The 21,298-nt window shown below is 33.8% G+C and overlaps 2 protein-coding genes across 5 annotated transcripts in view; one reads left to right on the top strand and one right to left on the bottom strand.

Annotated features, from left to right (window-relative positions):
* Positions 1-1,352, top strand: part of LOC142336220 (adenosine 5'-monophosphoramidase HINT1-like) — a 52,033-nt gene extending 50,681 nt beyond the window's left edge. For all 4 annotated transcript variants that reach the window (XM_075384891.1, XM_075384893.1, XM_075384894.1 and 1 more), the window contains exon 3: positions 856-1,352. In XM_075384891.1, the coding sequence (XP_075241006.1) occupies positions 856-1,068 (213 nt within the window). In that variant the 3' untranslated portion in view covers positions 1,069-1,352. The remainder of the gene's footprint in view (positions 1-855) is intronic.
* Positions 1,353-4,232: 2,880 nt separating this feature from the next.
* LOC142336637 (uncharacterized) overlaps positions 4,233-21,298 on the bottom strand; it is a 54,072-nt gene continuing 37,006 nt past the window's right edge. Inside the window, exons 7-9 of the mRNA XM_075385546.1 lie at positions 19,869-20,155; positions 18,262-18,578; positions 4,233-4,514 (exon numbers count right to left, since the gene is read on the bottom strand). Coding sequence (XP_075241661.1) covers positions 4,320-4,514; positions 18,262-18,578; positions 19,869-20,155 — 799 coding nt within the window. The 3' untranslated portion in view covers positions 4,233-4,319. The remainder of the gene's footprint in view (positions 4,515-18,261; positions 18,579-19,868; positions 20,156-21,298) is intronic.

Below are 21,298 nucleotides of genomic sequence, written 5' to 3'. Positions count from 1 at the left end.
AGTTGGTTCCTATCAGAGTCAGACCTGGTATAATAATAAAGTATATTTCTCTCTCTCTCTCTCTCTCTCTCTACTCCGCTCTTGTTTTATATTGAGACATATGTTAGACGTTGGCTTTGGTGCCCGTGCATAGTCTACTGAAGCTCTGAATAGCAGAGTAACAGACTAGAGATCTAGAACTTTAGTTAGTCGGGTAAGCCTAAAGATCATATAATATTCTTGAGACGCCGTAAGACTTCGATAGAGTAACCTCGCAAAGTAACCCTACCGGAATACGTCTTATGCGTCTGTAATTTTCTTCTTTTTTAATTCATTTTTTCTATTATTTGACATTTTCTCTTTTAATGAGGGCGCAAAAGACAACTAGTGAACAATTTAGTCAAAAGCTTAGGAGGATTAAATTTTGCAACTGACTGAAAATTTAGAGACCAAATTTCAATTTGTGACATAAATCCCCCTGGATAATTAGGGTAATTAAAAACCCACGGGAATTGTTTCCTCATTTTAAGATGACCTAAAATTTTAAAACCAGAATTCAACATGTGACATGATTACCCCGGAGATAATTAGGGTAATTAACCTAGAGCAATGAACTATTGTATTGTTCTCAGGTAAACACTTAATAATTATTCAAAACACATTATGATGTCTACTATATATCCTACGCACACAAAATTTTAGCTTATCAGAACGCACTACCTAATCTTAATACATGTGGCTGATCAGACTAGCAACTCTTCGAATTCAAATTTTCATTGATAGTTCTGGGTTTTGACCAAAAGAATTGCAGTGCAACAACTTTCGTTATGAAATAAAAAGTGTTAAAACTTCGAGCATGAATTGTTGTGTGTTCAGAAACCAATAAGTGGCATCAGCAAAGTGGAGGACTGTGATGAACAACTAATGGGTCATCTGATGATTGTGGCTAAGAAGGTGGCTGAACAGAAGAGTATAAGCGAGACAGGCTACAGAATTGTTGTGAATGATGGTGCGAACGGGGCACAGAGTGTGTACCATGTACATATTCATGTGTTAGGAGGACGGCAGCTGTCTTGGCCTCCTGGATAGGTCGTGATATCTTTGGCATAGAAACGAAAACAATGCATTGAAAACATACATAGAACGTCTGCTTCTATTTTCATGCGCATGCTTTTTGTAATGGCATGTACTCCTCAACACCTGGAAGTTTGAACCATGAACTTGTTGCAATATAACCCTGTTATGAGTTTGATGGAAACGATTATATTTTGTAAGTTATCCTGGAGTCGTAAAATTTATCACTGCTGCTTGATTTTTATTGCGTATCTGTATGATGATTGAACTAACCGATGAAAAATGTTATAAATGTGTAACTTTTATGCTGACAGCATTTAGAAGGATGATAAAAGAAACAGTTAAATAGCGTTTAGCGAGTTCTCAAATCTCGGAAAAGCCTTACTACATTGGGTTATTGACATTTTTATCTCAATGTTAAATTTATTTGTGGATTAGGAGTTACAAGGACTGTTTTTGTTCTGCGCCGTTGTCAATTCTGCGCAGGTATATCGATTTCTTTTGCGCAGGTATATAAATGTATCTTACTGGCGTTTTTTTTAAATACATTGATGTTTGCTAATAGACAGAAAGCGATAGCTGGGCTATTATTGGCCTTCTGTTGGTTTTTTTTACAAATCAAAGAATTGAATTGGGGCGCAGTCTTTTTATCACGACTAGAAGAAGATTATTAGTGGAGCGCCTTTTTTGGTCGGTAATTTTGTTGGTGTGTATTTAAAACAGGAAGTGAAATGCGTGAAAAAAACTGTTTAGGTCAAATTTCTGAAGAGCTGAGAGAGAGAAGAGAGAAAGTAAGAAAGGAAAAAAAAAGAGATACATCTGCATTGTTTTTGAAAAGAAAGGTCCAAGCCTACTTTTTTAAAATACCTTTAATTGCTATTTAAAATTGATAATTGTTATTAAATTTATTTCACGATGATTTGTCGCGTATTAAATCTGCAGACCATGTTTCATCTTTGTATAATGGTATTATTCGTTCTCTTTTAAACTTTGTTATATATGGAATAAATAATTCTTTAGCTATCTGTTGTTGTTGTTGTTGTTGGTTGTTGTTGTTGTTGTTGTAGTAGTAGTTGCACCATTACATATTTATTCACGGTAGAAAAAAAAGTTCTATAGTTGTCCTTGAGAACTAATTTGCGTTGATACAACTGTTTAGATTTTTCAAATAGCTTCTCAAATAATCCATCATTTCCCGCTTTTTCTTCAAGCATTATTAATTCTAATATTTCTAATAAGTGGTTTGGTCTTACTAAACTACTAGCTGCAAACTCTTGCTCACTCTCGTATAAAGTGTCTTCACTACTAGTTGAGAATGCGATTGGTAGAAGTTCATTAATTTCTGATCTGCTACTTTTAGCGTCTCCTCTTCCTCCTCCTCCACTTCCATGCATGTAGTTGATGTAATTTAGAAGCTTTTTTGTCTCCTTTTATTTTTTGTTCAGTTAAAACTTTATTAGTGATAAACATAGTGGAACCTTTAGTGGAGTCATAGATCTGGTCTTTTGCTTTTGTGCCATTGGGTTCTGTTTAGAAACAAATTTCCTCTATTATGTGGCTTCGATAAAAGACACGGGTTTCTATTCCTTTAAGAACATTAGTGTTATCTTCAGGAGCTTGTAGTGTTTTCTTCTGTATATTGCTTTGCTGATCCAGTTGTTGATTTGTTCACTTAGTGTCTTAGTTAAGGGATCAAAAAATTTTATGTTACCAGATTATTCTTCTTGTCTTAATTTATCTTCCAATCTGTTTCTTTTGTTCTCTTTTTCTAATTATTCAATACTATTTTAGTGTCTCTGGTTGACTCGTAGACTCTGTGAGACGCTTCGCCGATTTTATTCATTCATGAGTTCATGATTTAGTTTCTTATGTTATTAGAAATCCTTATGTTATTTACACGGTCGAAAATCCTAGGCTAAAATATTTATAACATAGAATTAATTTGTGATCTGAAGTTAAAAATTAATAGATAAAAAAATTTTCGAGAAACAATTTAATTCTAACAAATTTAAAATTTTATAGAAATATTAGCGAATCACCATGATGCTAGTTATTCATTTTTTAGCATCTCAGTTAACATTGTTAAACTTGTTTTCAATTTTGTTTTTGTCGGAAAAGGACATCGTCTTGATTATTGTGACAAAAAGGTGAACAATAGCGGATGTACAGTTAGGTACAGCCAACTGAGCTTCATCTGAAATTTTCTATTACGCTGTGTTATATTTGGAATATGAGTTACAGTTTGAGTGTGTAACATTTGCGAAAATGTATGTAAAAAAGTATACAATTTGTATGAAAATGTATATTCAAAAAAATTATTATATTCTGATCCTCTGGTGTGCCTGGAGCCCCGATCTACACATTACTAACTTAACTAATCAACAGCATTATAATGAGTGCTATAATTCAATATTAGTTGAAACGTTTTTCACATTCTATCAGCCTAAAAGATGAACATTGAAGTACTGCTTCCGTTATTCAGAAGTTCAATTTGTTTAGAGGTCACTTATTTACACATATTTAGAGATTAGCGTAAATATTGACGCGTTCTATTGTTCATTTAAAAGAACATCTAATTTAAAGAACGCTCCGTAGGTTGACCACCATGAACAATTCTTGGCAACCATATCCACGCCACATATGGAGTTTATGATAAGTTGGCAACCATATAGCTGACCACGGAAAAAAATCAACACTGCTCAAAAAGCGCTTAAAACACCCATGCATTGCAGTCGGATGGAATCAAGTTACTTTTTCAGGTACGTTTTCAAAATTTTTTACCAATTGAGGTAAAGAACGAGTTTTGTTCATGGCGTTCTTGGAAACCATGAAAAACCCATCATGGAATTCTTGGCATCCATTGAAACAACATTCATTGTTTTCTTGGCAACCATGCCAAGATCATGCAGGAACTTTTTCATGGCCTCTATTGAACCATATATGGTTCTTGGATATGGTTGTCAAGAATTTTCAACCCTGGACCCCTACGAGCGTTCAGTTCAAAAATAGTCTCTGTCATAAACGATGTGAAACGCATGCCCGACCAGGGATGTTTATGGTTAGGTCTATTAAAACTTAGATGGAAACAAGTACAACTAAAGTTCCCAGGTTGACCGAACTCGCTAAACACAAAATCCGCCACACGGGCAAAAAACGACAGAAAAAATGTCCTTTTAGGATTGTTCTTTATCTACTTTCATTTATGATGGTCAACCCAAGTTCAGTCTTATTTCACTGTTTGTTTTATATCAACATTTAAATGCAGTTTATGCAAAAGAGTGCAGTTGTGAGTCGTCAGACGTGGACTTTTCCAATTTGTCCTCGTGGTCTGTGTGATCCAGGTGGAGGTGGACTTTGGGCTCGTATTCCACCTGGGCATATTCTTCTTGTTCCACTTCCTCTTCCTGTGTAGATTCTGGTCTCTTCTCGTCCTCTTCTGCTCCACTTGGTGTCAAGGGCTCCTGAATCAAAAGGAAGACTCCAATATATAAAAGATTACTTGACAATAAACTGCCCTATTCGATCTTACATAACGGCTGTTACGTCTGTTGCACTAACCCAGCACTCCTGTACCAAAATAATCTTAATAATAAATAATATTAGTGTAATATTTATTATTAATAGCCGCCCTCATCTTCTCAGCCGGCTATTATAGCGCTCCTATTTTGTTTTTTAATAGCCGCCCTCATCTTCTCAGCCGGCTATTATAGCGCTCCTATTTTTAATAGCCGCACAGCGATAGCTGGGGCTATTATTGGCCTTCTCTTGGTTTTTTACGACTCGAAGAGGAGTATTGGTTTTCTTAATGTTTTTTTTTTACCGGAAGTACTATTCGTTCAGACGATGTTTTGACCTAAAAGCGAAAGCGAGTAAAATTGCAGTGTGAACTGATTTTTTTCTGAGCGAGAGAAGTTTTTTGATCATGCGCTGAGTTTAGTGAATGACTTTTTGACATTGAAAAGTAGTTTTTGACTGAATGGCACATATAGATAACCAGTTTTAGCCGTTTTTTCGTCTAAGCGGCCTAGTTTTTTTTTGCTTCTTTAATTTGGTTTTTTGTAGAAATAATTTTTAATCGATGCTATGTTGAAATGTAAACCCCGGAAATTGATAGCACAGTATTTTGCATAGCTCGAAATTGCGTTTCAAATGCGAAATTGGCTTATATTTCTTGATTTTTTAGTTAATTTTTGGTTTTTTTCTATTAATTTCTTCATTTTTGGATCTTTTAGCTGTTTATTGTCAAAAATCAGTTAATATGGCAACTTCCCTTTGATAATTCATATACTCAATGCTTCTTTCTACCTCGATGTAATTTTGTTTCATAAAATTGTACATTTGCTAATCCGATTTTCGTAGTTTTTTGCCAATTTTTTTCCAGTTTTTTGTTTGTATTTTGCTTTTAACTACTAGAAATAGTATTTTGGGGAACATGAGGGACTTTAATTTCGTTTCAATAAAAATGCAAAAAATTTTTGTTGTTAAGTTTTTGAAAAAACAGATAAATTTTTTTCATAAATGCAGTCTTAACTATTTTTTGACCACTTTTGCAAAATGTTTCATTGTTTCGCATATCTCAATTCTGCTTTTTCTTGTTTTATTCTCTTCAGCAAGTTGGATTTTTGTCTCGAATGACTCGTGGTCTTTTCTATGTCTCGAATGCTGATCAATGAAATGTACTCGTTTTTCTAGATTTTTACATTTAAATTTTTAAATTTGATTTTTAACTTTCAAAAAGCAAGAATTGGTCTTTTTGTTACGATGTTCCTAACATTGTCTCCATATTCATCATATTCTCGTTTGTATCATTCTAGTTTTGTCCTGGCACCTACTTTTATATTCGTTATATTGATTTTTTCAGTTGTTAAAAAAATTGAATGAATTCAGCTTTTTCTTAGATCTTGGTTTCTTCGGTTTGCAATTGATTTAATTCAAAATCAGGCAGTACTGGGAGTTTGCTAGAAAGTCTTTTCCAACATTTCTACTTATTGCTATTCATTGCAATTTTCGTCCGGAATTGGTATTGTTTTTAGACGATTTTTTGCCTTTGAATATTATTCTGTTGCTTTTGTTTTTCTATGATTAATTTAATTTTTGAATTAGTATGAAATCATGTTGTCTAGCATATATACAACAAGGAAGAATCATGTATTATTTTTGTCTTTATTTCCGTGATTAGAAATCTAATTGTAGTGGTTCTCTGAGTCTTAAGTTTGAGCACTCTTTTTTGAATAATTTTGACTTTCCTGTCTTTTTTGAAAAGTTTTTATCTGCCGTTTGCTTTCGCGATCTTTTTGAGATTAGCATCAAAAATTATCTGAGGGCAATTGTTAACCCCGTTAGCTTTGTCAGGCTATCAGTTTTTTGACCATCCTAAAAATTTCAGACTTTTTTAACGTTACCAAACGTTTTCAATAATAAAATTTTGCTGCATTTTCTTTCTCTTGGTGACAGTGGTTTGAATTTCACCGGTTTTTAGATTAGACCCAGGGAGGTAATGAGTTGATGGTTTAATACAAAAGGTAATGGTTTTGAGCTTTTTGTGAAGTTTTGGTGATTCGAGTCGCTTCCGGAATTCTTCCGGCTATGTTTTTTTATTTCGTCGTCATGATTTTTGTTACGACCATATGACGTCACAGCCACTTTTTGTTCATTCGTTCATGTAATTTCAACTGAATTGCATGCGTGACGTCATTTTTCGCTCTTAGTGGAGCGAGTTTTTTTGTTCATTCGCGTGATTAAATTTTTGGTCACACTTGACTTACCTCACTCTCAAAAATGACTTCCTCACTTTGAAATTGACTTTTATTTACTTTAATTCAAAGAGATAAGGTCAAATGGGTGTGTGTCACTCTAAATGAAGGTTATTTGAGATCAGCTAATAGAGGCAGCAATAACTTATGCAGATTTTTAATCAAAATGTAACAGATCAGCCTTCAATGAAAAGACAAATTTTTTTGGTCTGTCTTTTTTACTGTTTTTTTAGACTGCCGATTTACGAGTCTATTGCGGCTATTTTCTGGCAGTCTGCCAGCTATGTTTTACAATTCAAAGAATTTGAATTGTATTGGGGCGCTGTCTTTTTTACGACTCGAAGAAGAGTATTGGAGAAAACCTTTTTTTAATCAATTTTATTGGATTGATTTTTGAAGCGCTGAACAAAAGTGAAGAGCGGAGCGAAAAGAGAGTGGTTTTTGTTCATACCGCTGTTTTTGAGAGAGCCAGAAATTGATGTGTGAAACAATTTTCTCTAAGCGAGCGAAATTTTTTTGTTCACGTGCGGCATTTTAAAGCAGTTTTTTTCATTTATTTTGGTTAAGAGGTTTGGTTATGATTTTGTTTTAGTTTTAGGCTGGTTTCGGTAGTGGTTTGAAGGTTTCTGGAAATTCATATGAATTTTATGATAATTCGGAGGTTTTTAATGTATTTTGCTGATTGTCGGGCTAATTTTTTTACGATTATTTTGTGTTCACAATTTTTAGGCGTTTTTTTTGCGATTATTTTGTGTTACTGGCTCAAATGGGTATTGAAGAAACCCCTTCTACTTGAGCAATTTTATGATAACAATTGGTTACAGTTTTTAGGGTAAGAATCATTTTTTTGTTGAGAAAAATGACAAAAAAAAGCGAAAATTGGAACTATTTTTCTTAATTTTTTTGCAGTTCTGTTTTTAGCTAAGTTTCTTTGCCTATTATGACTTGCCTATTGTTTTGCGAGCATCTTGTTAGCCTATTGGCCGAAGGGAATTTTTCTTTGGATATATATGTTTGTGAAATATTAAAAAATTTAGTAAATTTTTCCAGTTTTTCAGTTAAAGTTGTTTTTAAGAGCTATTTTCATAACTTTAGCCTAAAGTATTTTTTCAAAATTCACATAAGTGGTTTTTGTAAGTACTAGTTGTTTTGATGAAGTTATTTTGGCAGAGATAGTTGTTTTCGGGATCTCAATTTATAACAAAATTTGATAAGATTTTTTATCATATTTTAACAGATTTGATTTTATTGTTTTTACTTTTTTGTTTCATGACTTTGTTTCCAGATAATCATAAATTAGTGAAGGCACGTTTTATTTGATGAGTAGTTGGATGGCATTTTAATAGATTTTCACTTCGAGTGGTTTCCGGAATTCTTCCGGCTATGTTTTTTTTTTAAGATCTGTTCACATATTTTCATGATTTTTGAAGTCAAATTGGAGTAGTGATTTTGATCACGCCGAAACAGGAAATGGAGCGAAAAAGCGAGTTGTTTTGCGGCGTGAATTTTTTTCGCTCTAATTTTAAAGTAGAGTGAGAGAACGGAGTTTGAACAAAAATTCGGTTCCTCGGTAGTGGTTTTGTTCACATGTGGCAATTTAACTCTGATTTTTTACTGTTTTTCCGATTTTTGGATCGGATTTTTGTCTAAATGGTTTTCCCAATCCATTCACAGCTCATTCTAGGCCTAGTTTTTTGTTTGAATTGAATTTTTATTTCCCGCTAGTGGTTTTTTTGTTCACATGCGGAATTTTGACATTGATTTTCTGTTTTTTTCTTATTTTTTATCTGATTTTTTAAAAATGGTTTTCTCAATTCACTCATAGTCCATTCTAGGTCTAGTTTTTCTGTTTAGTCAATGAAAATTCTTGGAATTGTACGTCAGGACTTGTCCTGCTATGTTTTTTTACTTCGTCGAAATTTTTTTTCGCTTTACCATTTTGCCGCTTTTTCAGCATTTTGTGTGAAATCTTTTTGACTTTTCTAGGCTAGTTTCTCTCTTCTCTCATTCTGCTAAAAGTGAATTTGAACATCAGTTGCTCAGCAAAGCAATTCAAAATGAACAGAATGAGTCAGAATAAAAAACTGAAGTCAGAAATAGAAACGGGATAAACCCATAAAGCCCAATTTTAGATGCCCGCTATTTGAACGTCGTTCCTATAAGTCTTAGTTACCATCTCTTATGCTTATTGGTATTGATAATAGCCCCTCTAGCCTCTCTTTAAGAAACAGAACTATGTTGAACCACGAAATGCAATCAAAATAAATCGGACTTAAAAAAATGTTTTTTTACAAAAAAATTTTTTCGATATCTATTCTTTCAATCCCAATCATGCTTATTGGAATCAACGGCGGCTATTTTCCGGCAATCTGACGGGTATGTTTTTTTACTTCGTCGAACTTTTTTCGCTTTACCCATTTTGCCGCTTTTTCGACATTTTGCGTGAAATCTTTTTGACTTCTCTAGGCCAATTTGACTCTTCTGTCATTCTACTCTGTCGTCCTTTTAAACAGCAGCTGCTTAGCAAAGCAATTCAAAATGAAGAGAGTTAGTAATAAAAAAATCAAAGTCAGAAATAGAAACGGGATAAGCCCATAAAGCCCATTTTTAGATGCCCGGTACTTGAACTTTGTTCTCATAAGTTTTAGTTACTATCTATAATGCTTATTGGTATGATACTAGATCCTGTAGCCTCTCACTGAGAGACAGGAGTATGTTCAATTACAAAATGACATCAAAATAAATCGCACTTATAAATTTTTATATACAAAAATCAATTTTTGATATTTTCTTTTCTTTCAATCCCAATAGAGTTATGGGAATCAACGGCGGCTATTTTCCGGCAATCTGCCGGGTATGTTTAAGATTATTTTGGTACAACAGTGCTGGGTTAGTGCAACATTTGACCTGACAGCCGCAAAGTAAGATCAAATAGGGCAGTTTATTGTCAAGTATTCTTTTACATCATTAAGAACATCTTAAATTAACAGCCAATTATGTAGTTGGTCAGTAATAGACCAAAAGTAGCTGCTCCCCACCAACCTTTCTGAGCCCGTGGATGAGGGGGTTAAGCCAAGCGACAGGCGGCTTCGGGGGTGTTTTTGGCTACTCCGAACAAGGAGTAACCCACATTTAAAGCCACACGCTCTGCCCTTGGAGACTCTGTAAACTAGGCAGTAGGACTATTTCAACAAAGAAGTTCCTATGATAACAAAAACATAGAAAAATGAAGAAATGGAAAAAAGAAAAAAAAACTTAAGAAATATTTGCGCTACATTCGACAAAAATTAACAGCAGCCTAATTAAAGCTAAAAACTCGTGAAACCTACTGAAGGCAGAAATTAGGCCTCCAAAATTTTTCGGTTTAAAAAATTTTTAAGTTTTTAAGAAGCAATTTTAGCGGGAAAAAGTTTAAAAATTTTGAAAAAATTGCGATAACTCGGAAACTAGAAGGAATTGAGAGCTCATTTTTTTCACAAAAATCTCATTCCCAAAGCAGATGTCTGATAGCATTTATCCAAGGGGTCGTTCTCTTTAGATTTTCTTAGAAAAATTATTCAAAGATGTATTTCACTATATCATCATTATTAACCAAAAAACTATCCTTAAATTCATGATAAAAACTTTTTATAACTTTTTCATTCGATCCAATAATATTGTAGGGAAGAACATTGCCTTTACTCAATGCATTAAAGAGCTTCGAAGCTCTGAATTTAACTAATCGTTTTTCAATCATTCGCTTACAGGACGGTTCCATTAGTAATGTTTTGATGCACTTCGCGTAGGTCTCGATGAAGAAAACGAAAACAAAGAATTAAGGTAACTTTCACGATGTAACCCACTCAATGACTTCAAAACTAGCTTCAATAACTCGTCTATATGAAGCTGGTAGATGTTAAGTAAATTATTTTTAACAAAGATGTGATTAGCTCTGTCGGATTTTTTTTCTTAAATAAATGAGTCTAAGTATTTTCTTTTGTAAATTGTAAAGGGGCAATAGGTTGCTATAGCTGCTGCACCCATAGACTAATATGCCATATTGCATAATAGAACTTACGTTCGTTTTATAATAATCAATAAGCTGGTTACGCGTGGCATAATGCCTAAGTTTTGAAATATTACCACATTGTTTAGAGAGTCGATTTCAGCACTGATAAAAGAGAGACAAAGGAAAATTTGAAGTCAACTAAAATGCCGAGATATTTACATACGGGCTCAATGGAAATGTACTTGTGATCAATATCAAACCTATTTTCGCTTGATTTCAAATTCAATTGAATGGTCTTATCAATATTCAAACAAAGTTTATCAGCATCTAGCCAGTGTTTAACATTATCAATTTCTCTTTGCACTTCCTCGCAGGACTTATTAGGAAACGTAAGATTTGTATCATCTGCAAAAAGGAGGACTTGAGCATGTTTACAATGAGTTGGTAGGTGATTTATGTAGATAAGAAAAAGCAGGGGGCCTAGTATAGACCCTTGTGGTACTCCATGTTGCACTTTCAACCATTGCGAGGAAATGCAATTGAGTTCTGCTCTTTGCATTCGGCTCCCGAGATAAGATTTCAACCAACACAAAACATTACCTCTTATTTCGTATCTTTCTAATTTATAAAGCAAAATTGTGTGATCAAGTGTATCAAACGCTTCCCGTAGATCCGAAACAAGCAGCTTATGTTCTTAACATTCCAGTTTTCCCTTATTTTCTTTGTTAACTCAACTAAAGATTCTATGGTACTATGCTTGTTTCGGAAGCCAAATTGACAGGGTGAGAGGAGCCCAAATCGCTATAAAAAAAGTTGTATAACCTTGTATGCATAGCACGTTCAAAAATTTTATTCCATACATTTAAAAGTGAAATAGGGCGGTAGTTATTTTTTTCTAACTTACTGCCTTCTTTGTGTAGAGGAAGTATCTTTGCATTCTTGAGCGATTCGGAGAAGAGGCCATGAGTGAAGGAACAATTAATAATGTGTGCCATGAAGCGAACCGTAACACGGGCTGATAATTTAATTATTATATTACTTAAGCCATCATCACCAGATGATGCTTTGTGAGCCAAGCTATCAATGAGCTCCTCAACTTCAAACATGAACTACATTTGTTTCATATGTGGACTTTGATCTTCCATCTTAAGTTCCTTCTTAAGTTTTAAATGATGGTCATCCCACATTGTAGTTTTATGAGACTGACTAAGAATGCATTCAATTTTAATAAAATTTACATATAAACAAATCAAATAAGTTTGATTGAGCTTTTGTTCAAAACAACTTTGACGTACATTATTTCTATCATTGGCAGCCAACTTGGGAAATACCGCTATGAAAAACTATTTTGGTCATGTTCGTTATTCCTAAATTAGAAAGGAAGACAATATAGGCGACCAGCTATAGATGAAAAGAGACTTGATTAACAGTTACGCTGAGTTGTCTTTTGATTAACGGTAACGCAATAAATTCTGCATTTTAATTCTGGTCAGTAATTATCATTCCAAGAAATAGTTTTCCCTTCAAACCAAACAAGGAGGCGCGGTATTGTGCGTTCTCACATAGTTTTTCAACATTCTTGGCTTAAATGTCTGCAAATGAAAAATTGATGGGAAACTTTCATTATAATACAGTAATGGTTCATCAAGTATGCTTGATGAAAACTCAAAAATTGTCAGACGTGTAAACCACTGAGGTATTGTTTTTATTTCACTGGCGCGGACAATATTAACGCAATATTAATTAAAAATAATTAAAATTATTTGATGAAAAAGATCTCGTAATAATTAAAATTAACTACAAACTGAAAACAATAACTGAATTGAAAAGTGTCAAACTAGAGCGACCCTGAGGTTTCACATTGAGAACGATGAAAACTGTTAGTTTGAGAGAAAAAAAAATACAGCATTACTCGAAAATCTAATATTTCTTTCTACCACATTATGTCAAAAAGCGGTTAGATCGAAACTCAAAAAAAACACATTTTATTTCGCTAGCAAGGACATGACTTTTCATTATTGAGACTAAAACCAAGAGTGAAAATGATTTCAAAAGTGGTTGTAGAAGTTTGTTTACTGGGTGATTGTCTGTCTGTAGAAGTTTGTTTACATTGATCTGTCTAAAAAGAGTTCGAAAAACTTATCGCACTATTTCCAAAAAATACTCATTTAATATAAAGTAAACATTGATTTCAAGCAAACAAATTTAACCGCAGAGTGATAAAAGCCAACGCTCGAAACGGTTCTTTAATTTCAAAAAGCATGACCAAAAGATTACCATACATCAAGGATACACGCTATCAACATTTTAACAAAGAACTCAAGTGGACGAAAAAAATTATCACCCTACTTAGCAATAAACAAAAGCAGATGAAACGCGAGGAAAAGAAAATAGATCAAATTTGTCACATCTCGTTAGAGTTTTTGAAAAATAGTTGCGTCAAATTTAATAGAACAAGTATTATCTGTCAAAACGTCAACATTTCTGATAGTAAATAAGGGCAAACTTTGTTTCCAAATGTTACTAAATATCGAAATGAGAAAAGGTTTCAACTCAAATGTATAGGCAAAAGTTAAGACAAAACTCAAAAGAATGAAGAATTTCTCCATAAGTCAAAAAATGCCATATACTAAAAATTAATTTAAAAATAGCACATTTTAAGCACAAATCAGATCTCACATTATTCAGATTGAAATTTGTTTCTTTAAGACCACGGCAAAATTCAGATTTTAGATTTTTCAATAATAATTAGTATTGCAATAGCAATATCGTTACAAAGAACTAAAACAACCAAAAAAATTTAATATCTTTTGGTGTAAAGCAATTTGGACTGGTTGGCAATGAGACGTCAAAACAAGATAAAAAAATCTTATAAACTATAAAAAAATATAAACTTTTAACTAATATCTATCGAAAAACTTTTGCATATATAGGAAACTAATGAGAACTGCCACAATGAGTTCGAAAAATAAGACTACAAAAAACATTTACAACCAAAACTTTTGACTTCCATGAATAGATATAGTTTCAAAGTAAAAAAACCATCATTCACTCTCTGAAAACATTAAACAATTTATCCCCGGCAAAAGTACTCAAATCAGACAGTTGTGAGGACAACAGAGACAATAAACAAAAAGAGGTAAACGTCTGTACATCAAAAAATTTTTGATGAAAACACGAAGTCGAAGACATAAAAAATAGCACACCATTGATCGATTCCATTATTAACAAATATGCAACATTAGAATACACATTACAATTTTTGGATCACGTGCAAAAAAAGAAGAAAACTAACAGCAGTTAAGTGTCGCACGTCAAAAGGTAACTCTTCAAAAACCGAAAAGCTATTAAAAACATATTTCTCGCTTCGCTTCGAGATTATTTGAGCAATTTAGACTTTAGAGCACTGCTAGTCTTGTTTTTCTTTCACTGTCAGAGCGTGATCGTTATTCCTATTCCTATTTCTTTTTTATTGAAAACAAAAACAAGAAAATGTGAACAGATTTTAGAACAGACAGCACCGGATGTAAACAAAACGCTTCGAATTGTAGACGGCCACAGTGAAAATAGTAATACCCTCGCTATTGCTCTGCTGTTATTAATATTAATACGGAATTGTGCAAAAAATAACAAAAATAGACCAAAAAAGATCCTGAAGATGAACAAGGAGGCTCGGTAATGTGCGTTCGCACATTAAGTTCCGACCCCGCTCATCTAAATTTTTCACTTAATTGTCTACCAAATGAAGAAGAGATAAAAAAAAAATTAAAATAAACTACTCTAGAGGGCCTATGAGACCTGTGGCCACCATAATATGACTACCAGAAAAGACGGCAAAAAAATCAAATAGTTACAAATATTAATTGCGACTGAAACTCCTTGTCCACTATTTGAAAACCAATAATAACCAAATAAAAAAGGCATTAGATAAAATTTATACTAAGAAGATTAACCGGTACTTTTTGGAACAAAATATGGGACTTTTCCTCAATGCGACTTGGCAACAAGTCGACTAGAAATGAGCAAAAGCGGCATAAGTTTATTAAAACATTGCTTTTTTTAAAAAAGAATTAAATTCGAACTGATTAGAAACATTAGGAATCAAATGGAATCTTGGAGAGAGTATTTTATACCTCATTAGTGAGCGACGGAGGCCGTTCATTATCAAGGATATGTCATACGGCTACAAAATGAACGACAAATAAAGACAAAAACGAAAATTTTGCACGAAAACGATGTCCCCCCAATCAATTAAATATTGAGCTGATCACTAAAAACAAAAAACACCTTCGTTTGCATTTTTTGCAGTTGACAACATTTTCAAGTCAAATGACGCCTATTATTGAGATACTGTGAAAAGAATACAAAAACCTACAAAAAAGGGGCAAATTTGCAAAAGTCACGAAAATTGGTTTTATGAAAATTGGTTGTTCCAAGAAGAAAGAGCATTTGAGGAAAACAAAACCGTTATGAAGAGCAATTTGTATTTCAAAAGATAAATGATATAAATTGTATATAGAGATGCTTAGCTACAATTTAACAGAAATAAATGTTGGCAGATCTCAAAAATCTATCTCTTTTTTTTTATTAAAAAACAAATTTTCTCAAAATCCATAGCCAACAAAAGCTTTCGACTTAAAGAGTAGACAGCTTGTCTTGCAAATACTCGAAAACTAAATGCGACTGTTATTAATGAGTCTAAATTGTAAGACTATAAAATAACATTAAATACAAGCTGAACAAATAAGTTTCGCAAACAACTTTATGAAACCAAAGTTTCGAAGCCATTAAATTTATTAGATATCAACCGCGAGGATATAACATCCTCATTTGCGTCTCCTTTGATCATCAAAACATCTTTTTTGTAAAACGACCATTAAAAAAACGACAACAGAAAGAACCACAAAGCTGAAAATTATCTAAATTTCACAAAATTCTTCTGAAACAAATTGTCTAAGCCCTGAAGACATCATTTAAAAAGATTAAATTACAGAAAAATTAATGTTTGATTCAACAAAACATTGAAAAGAGCTCTAAATAATAAGGCCAATTTACGAAAATGATACAACATTGTAAAATACGAAAAAAATGCAAACCAGAACAAAAAGGGATAAGTTGAAGAATACTATTCTTTTTTTTTAGAAATTTAATTCGACACAAGATCAAAACAACCATTAGTTATTTAACAATATCAGTTACTTAAGTTCACCTTTTTTTCTATAGTTGGCCGCTGAGACTTTTAATTATACAATATTTCGCATATGACAACAAAAAATAACAACAAAAAAGAGCAAAAGTAAAAAAAACTCTACCAATTTCTGCAAGAGAACGGTGTCGCAGCCCTTCAAACTATATGTTATGAAAACAGAAGTTATGTTCAAATTCAAATGCTGCAAAGATTTTTGCCGTTAGATTGTTAAATGATTTGACTATTACCAAAAGAAACAAAAACAACAGCAAAAATGGGCAATTATGCACAAAAATTAGAAAATTTTGTATGAAAACTCGTAGTACCAAAAGCAAGAAAACCTTCTGTTGAAACAATCGGCCACAAAATTAGTTTTCATTTTATAATGAGGAAAGATTGACCTGTACTTACTGAGAATAAGCAAAATATTGACTGAAATAATATAAAAAATTGACAAGTTCAAAAAAATCACAGAAATTTCCTTAAAACAATTACATTCAATAGCATTAGAGACGTCAGGTAACAATCGAATGAAGTGAAAAAGTTCACCTGCACTTTTTGAGGAAAAAAATTAGATATTTGAGTGGTTAAACTAAAAAAAATCAGACTGCCGAAAGAATAACAATTGAAGGCAAAGGACAAGAAATCAAATAAATTTTACTAAAACTCTCCCTCAAAGACATAAAAACCCTTTGGTTCTCTGAAAACAAACTGTATCTACATTCGGCCTCAAATTTACGTAAATTGGAGCTGTTATTAACGGAGCCGTTAATATAAAAATATTGTCATTAATTAACATTAAAAAAAAACAAAAGCAAAATATTTTGAAAAAAGGCAGCATCAAAATCAAAACCAAATCCTCTGATTCTAAGTGTCCTTGATATTATCAAAACTATCCCTAATTTTGTCGCACGCCCAGCAAAAACCAACCAAGTGTTTCGAGTATTTGCGAATTAGACCAATTGTTGAGTGGAATTCTTCAAATATTGAAAAAAAAGATGCATTTTGTATAATTATAAAACTTTGCCGTTTATCTGCAAAAAACGGCAAAGTTTTAATTCCAGAAGACTTTCATACGGCGTCTAATTGCAACTAGCGCTCTTTTTGAAATTAGGGAATATGTGTTATGGTTTCTAGGTCACTAAGTCTGGCAAACTTTAACAAAGTGAACCAAAAAAAGCATTTTTTGTGCCATTTTTGATGAAAAAAATTTGAATTTTGAAAGTTTTATCAAAAATTTTAGCCAAAAAAATCTTCAATCAAACAATTGAGCAACGCTCTTCTATCTCTAACGGTAACAACAGCACTCTGCCGTTGAAAATTTTAACTTATTTTGAATTATATTAGCGAAATTGTGCCAAATTTTAGCAAAAATTATTGAAAATGTGAACAAAAACTGTCGAATGTTCACAAAACTTTAAACTTCGATAACTCCCTATAAAACACGAAAATCGAAAAAACCTTTTTAATTCCGTATTCTACGCTGGACGGGCTTTTTGATGATACCACTCACAACTCTCTACGATGAATATATCGGTCGGCCAAAATTGACTGAACAGAAAAAACCCAGTTGAGTATATAGTTCCTCCCTCCCCACTAAAGTGGGGGTCGGAACAATAAAACTGAGTTAATTCCAGTTAAATCAGGAAAAAGGAAGTGGGGGGCAGAATAGATCCAAAAAGTTAACAACAAATAAAAAATCTGCCAATAATCTGAAAAATTTTGAACCCCCATAACTCCTCGTAGAAGAAAGACTAAATTCAAAAAATTTCCCTAAACAAAAAAACCAGATGAGCATCTAACCCCCCACCCACTAAGTGGGGCCGAAAGTAGTCTAAAACTGCGTCGAAAGTAGTCTCTGCGGTGTTGGAAATTTACCTTCCAATTGTTCCGTTTACATGACAATCCACATAGTAATTTTAACGTGATTTTCAAAATGGACTTTTAACTGCAGAGGACATGGCGCTTTTCAGAAATTTTAACAAAATAATCAACTTATCACCAAGTTATTGGTTATCAATTATGTTTCAAAACGAAATTTTAGGTGATTGGATAGCTGAGTCGAAATGAGGACTCATTTTAGCTATCTCGGGTCTTTCCCATTATAGCATAGCCCCCCCCCAGCTTAGTGGTCAAATAAACTATAGCCGCCCCCCCAGCTTAGTGGTCAAATAACCTATACCCCCAACCCCCAATCATGGTAAATATACCATAATGGGGGGGCGACATAATGGGGAAGACCCGCTATCTGTACAAGAACTAGGAAGAATGTGTTGTACCTTCTCGTGATCACTCAATGTCTTAGTCATGTCAGTAGGAGAACTTCTTTCATGTTCCTCAAGGGCACTATCTGTTGTTAACAAATCATCTGAAGAGGAAATGGAATGCGAGTTCACCCCTCCCCCTCCCCCTCCCCCTCCCCCCGTCCCTATCCCAACAGTGAGTCCTGCGCTGTGAAACAGGCCCCCTCCCCCTGTCCTGTGATGTCCACTGTAGCATCCCCTGCTGTCCATAGCCCCCCTGGACGAAGAAGAGGAGCAACTCAGTCCAAGATGGCGTCCGTTGACGACCTCTGAGACCTCGTTGTCAGGGCCACCTGCAAAAAAAAATTGTTTACTGGAGTCAGTTTTTCCTGAACTACAACTTACAGAACTTTCATAAACATTTAAATGTGAGTGCCAGGACCCGGGTCGAGGTGTCACCACTATAAATCGTTAAAAGATGTAAGATTTGCGGTGAATTTGAGAAAAAGTGTAAGATTTGCTTTGCGCTCAATGCGATGAATGCTGTGAAAAAATTTTCTCACCGCTGAAATTGCAATTCTTACAAATACTCACCGCTAATTTCAACGCTTATCTTAAATTCATAGGAAATAGCAATGTAGTAAGTGACAGATGGCGCAGTTGAATAAGTTGTGTTCGAACCCGTATTTGGCAGTTTCCTTTTTTGTAAGAAATCCGGTGAAAGAAAACCACTATTCACCACTAATCTTACATTCTTTTTTGACCAAACCTCGACCCGGGGAATAATGCTAACAGATTAAATAGCCGCTTTCGAGAGTTTTAACATGCAAAAAACATAACCGGCAGAATACCGGCAGCGACTCGAAGCGACGTGCAATATAATTTATTCTTACCTAACCGTACCAAAATTAAATTATCAAAAAAGACACGAGAAACAACAAACTTATTAGCGTAACAAAACTATTAACTGTTAAAAAAATTTAGACAAAATTTCTAATTTCTAGTTGCTGTGAGTAGGTGGGGAGGTGGGGGTAGTTGGGGGGGGGGTCTAAAGTTAAGGCTACTGTTAAAGTCCAATGAAATTAGTGTCATGAAGAAACTTGTTTTCAGCAAAAAAAACCTCGAGATTACCAACACTCGTCTTCGAATCGTAAAATATACACACGCACACGCACAAACACACACTCAAACAAGCGGACGTATCGGTAAAGGATTAACAGCTCGCGTTCAGTACTGACTGATCCATTCTTTATTCGATAACACAATTTGCTATTCAGATTCAGGTTAGAGATCATTTTAAGTACTGGTTAAGTGACTCTGCTTGAACTCACTGAGAACTTCTGGCGTTTATCGAGAACCGCGAAGCGGTTCGAGATATTAAGTCAGAATTTCGAAGTGACTTCTGCAGAGTCACTTAACCATGCTTAAAACACGAAACACGCACGTTTTAAAATCACGAAATTCAAGTTCTGGCTAAGTAGCAACTTCTGGCATTTTAACTTCTGGCACTGCAGACTTTCGGCATTTTAAAATGTGCACGGGAGTGTTTTAGTTACAGTAAAAATCCTAGAAAAAGTTTGGAGTAGTAGCAGTACTATTGGTAGCAGTAGTAGTGACAGTAGTGGTAGTATTGATATCTATACCTATAGAGTTTGCGTCTCTTTGTATCTCGATTGTGACTGGTTGATCAAGAGCGGTTGAAGCATTAACAATATCACAGTTGGCAGGATTAGATGAGGCGCCAGATATACTGGAGAACTGTTCAAGACAGGACAGACTGGCCCTGGCCCTCTGGAGAGCCCACTTGTGGTTGAATAGCTTGAGAAGTTTGTAATACTTCTCAAAGTGGGCAATGTCTGTGAACTGGAGTGTCTCTACATCGTACTCTTCCAGGAAGGGCAGCAACTTCAGTTGCATCTGTTTGTAACGTCTAAACACACAACTACTATCACACAGTGAAACGGCAGTTGGTACAAAGTGTGATGACATACAAGGGCTTGACAGTCTTCGCAGATATTGAAGTATCTGCTCACATCAAGACTTTGATAGGTCAAAATTTCTTACGAATATTGTGATAAAATAAGAAAAAAAAATTAGGATACTACATAAACTTGATAAAAAATTTAACAAATGATGAACACTTTTTCTCGAGGAGGAATTTTTAAAGTTTTTCTTAACTTTATTTTCTCGTCATCAGAGACAAAATTATCCAATAATTAGGTTGTCTCCGAATGCAGCTGTTAATATTAACAGCTTTAGTAAGATAAGCTTTGTCAGTTTTCTTCATGAGACTAAAATGGGACCTTCCTGTAAGTAATAATGAATTAAACGTTTACTGTGTACATGCTCAGCTTGTAGTCACTTAATAGTTTTAAAGCAATGGTAAAATGTATTGCGTTGCTAGCTTAGTTTTCTTCAAATATATTTTTGTTCTGTCAATATAAAATGCTAATTAGCCAACTATACATATTCGTTGGCAAGGTGTTGTGTCTAGAAATATCTGCAATAATTCGGCATTGTATTCTTTTTACGTAACAGAGCAACTTCTTCGCGAGATTTTGGTAAATTTTAATAAATGTTTATTGTATTCTTTTTACGTATTCTTTTTACGTAGTATTGTAATAAATGTAGCATTGTATTCTTTTTACGTAACAGAGCAACTTCTTCGCGAGATTTTGGTAAATTTTAATAAATGTTTAGTTTACATTTTTTTCGTCAAGGCTATGGATATACGTTGTATTGGACTGATTTGCGTGAAATTAAATAGAAGCAAAATGCAGTTGTCAACAAACCTGATTGGTTGCCAAATTAGCAGCAGATATTACAAAACGCTCCTCAGTTTTCTGTATTTTTTAAAAAACAAATAATCTCTTCAAAAAAATTCATGACTTTGTGTAGACTTCATAATGCTACAATTTGGAGAAATGCCAATAAAAAGAAACAGCAGCTATAATTTAATTCATATTTCACACATAAATTGTTTGGACGCAGCATGAACGTTAATAAAAAGCACCAAGAAGACCGAGACAAACTGCTTCTTTAAAAACATTTTTCGTTCTCATTATGGAGCACA

The sequence above is a fragment of the Convolutriloba macropyga genome, chromosome 3 (genome assembly GCF_964194025.1).
Source record: "Convolutriloba macropyga chromosome 3, txConMacr16.3, whole genome shotgun sequence".
In the NCBI taxonomy this organism is placed as follows: Eukaryota; Metazoa; Xenacoelomorpha; order Acoela; family Convolutidae; genus Convolutriloba; species Convolutriloba macropyga.
The sequence above is the reverse complement of the archived record's forward strand: the minus strand, read 5'-3'. Positions and strand labels throughout refer to the sequence as shown.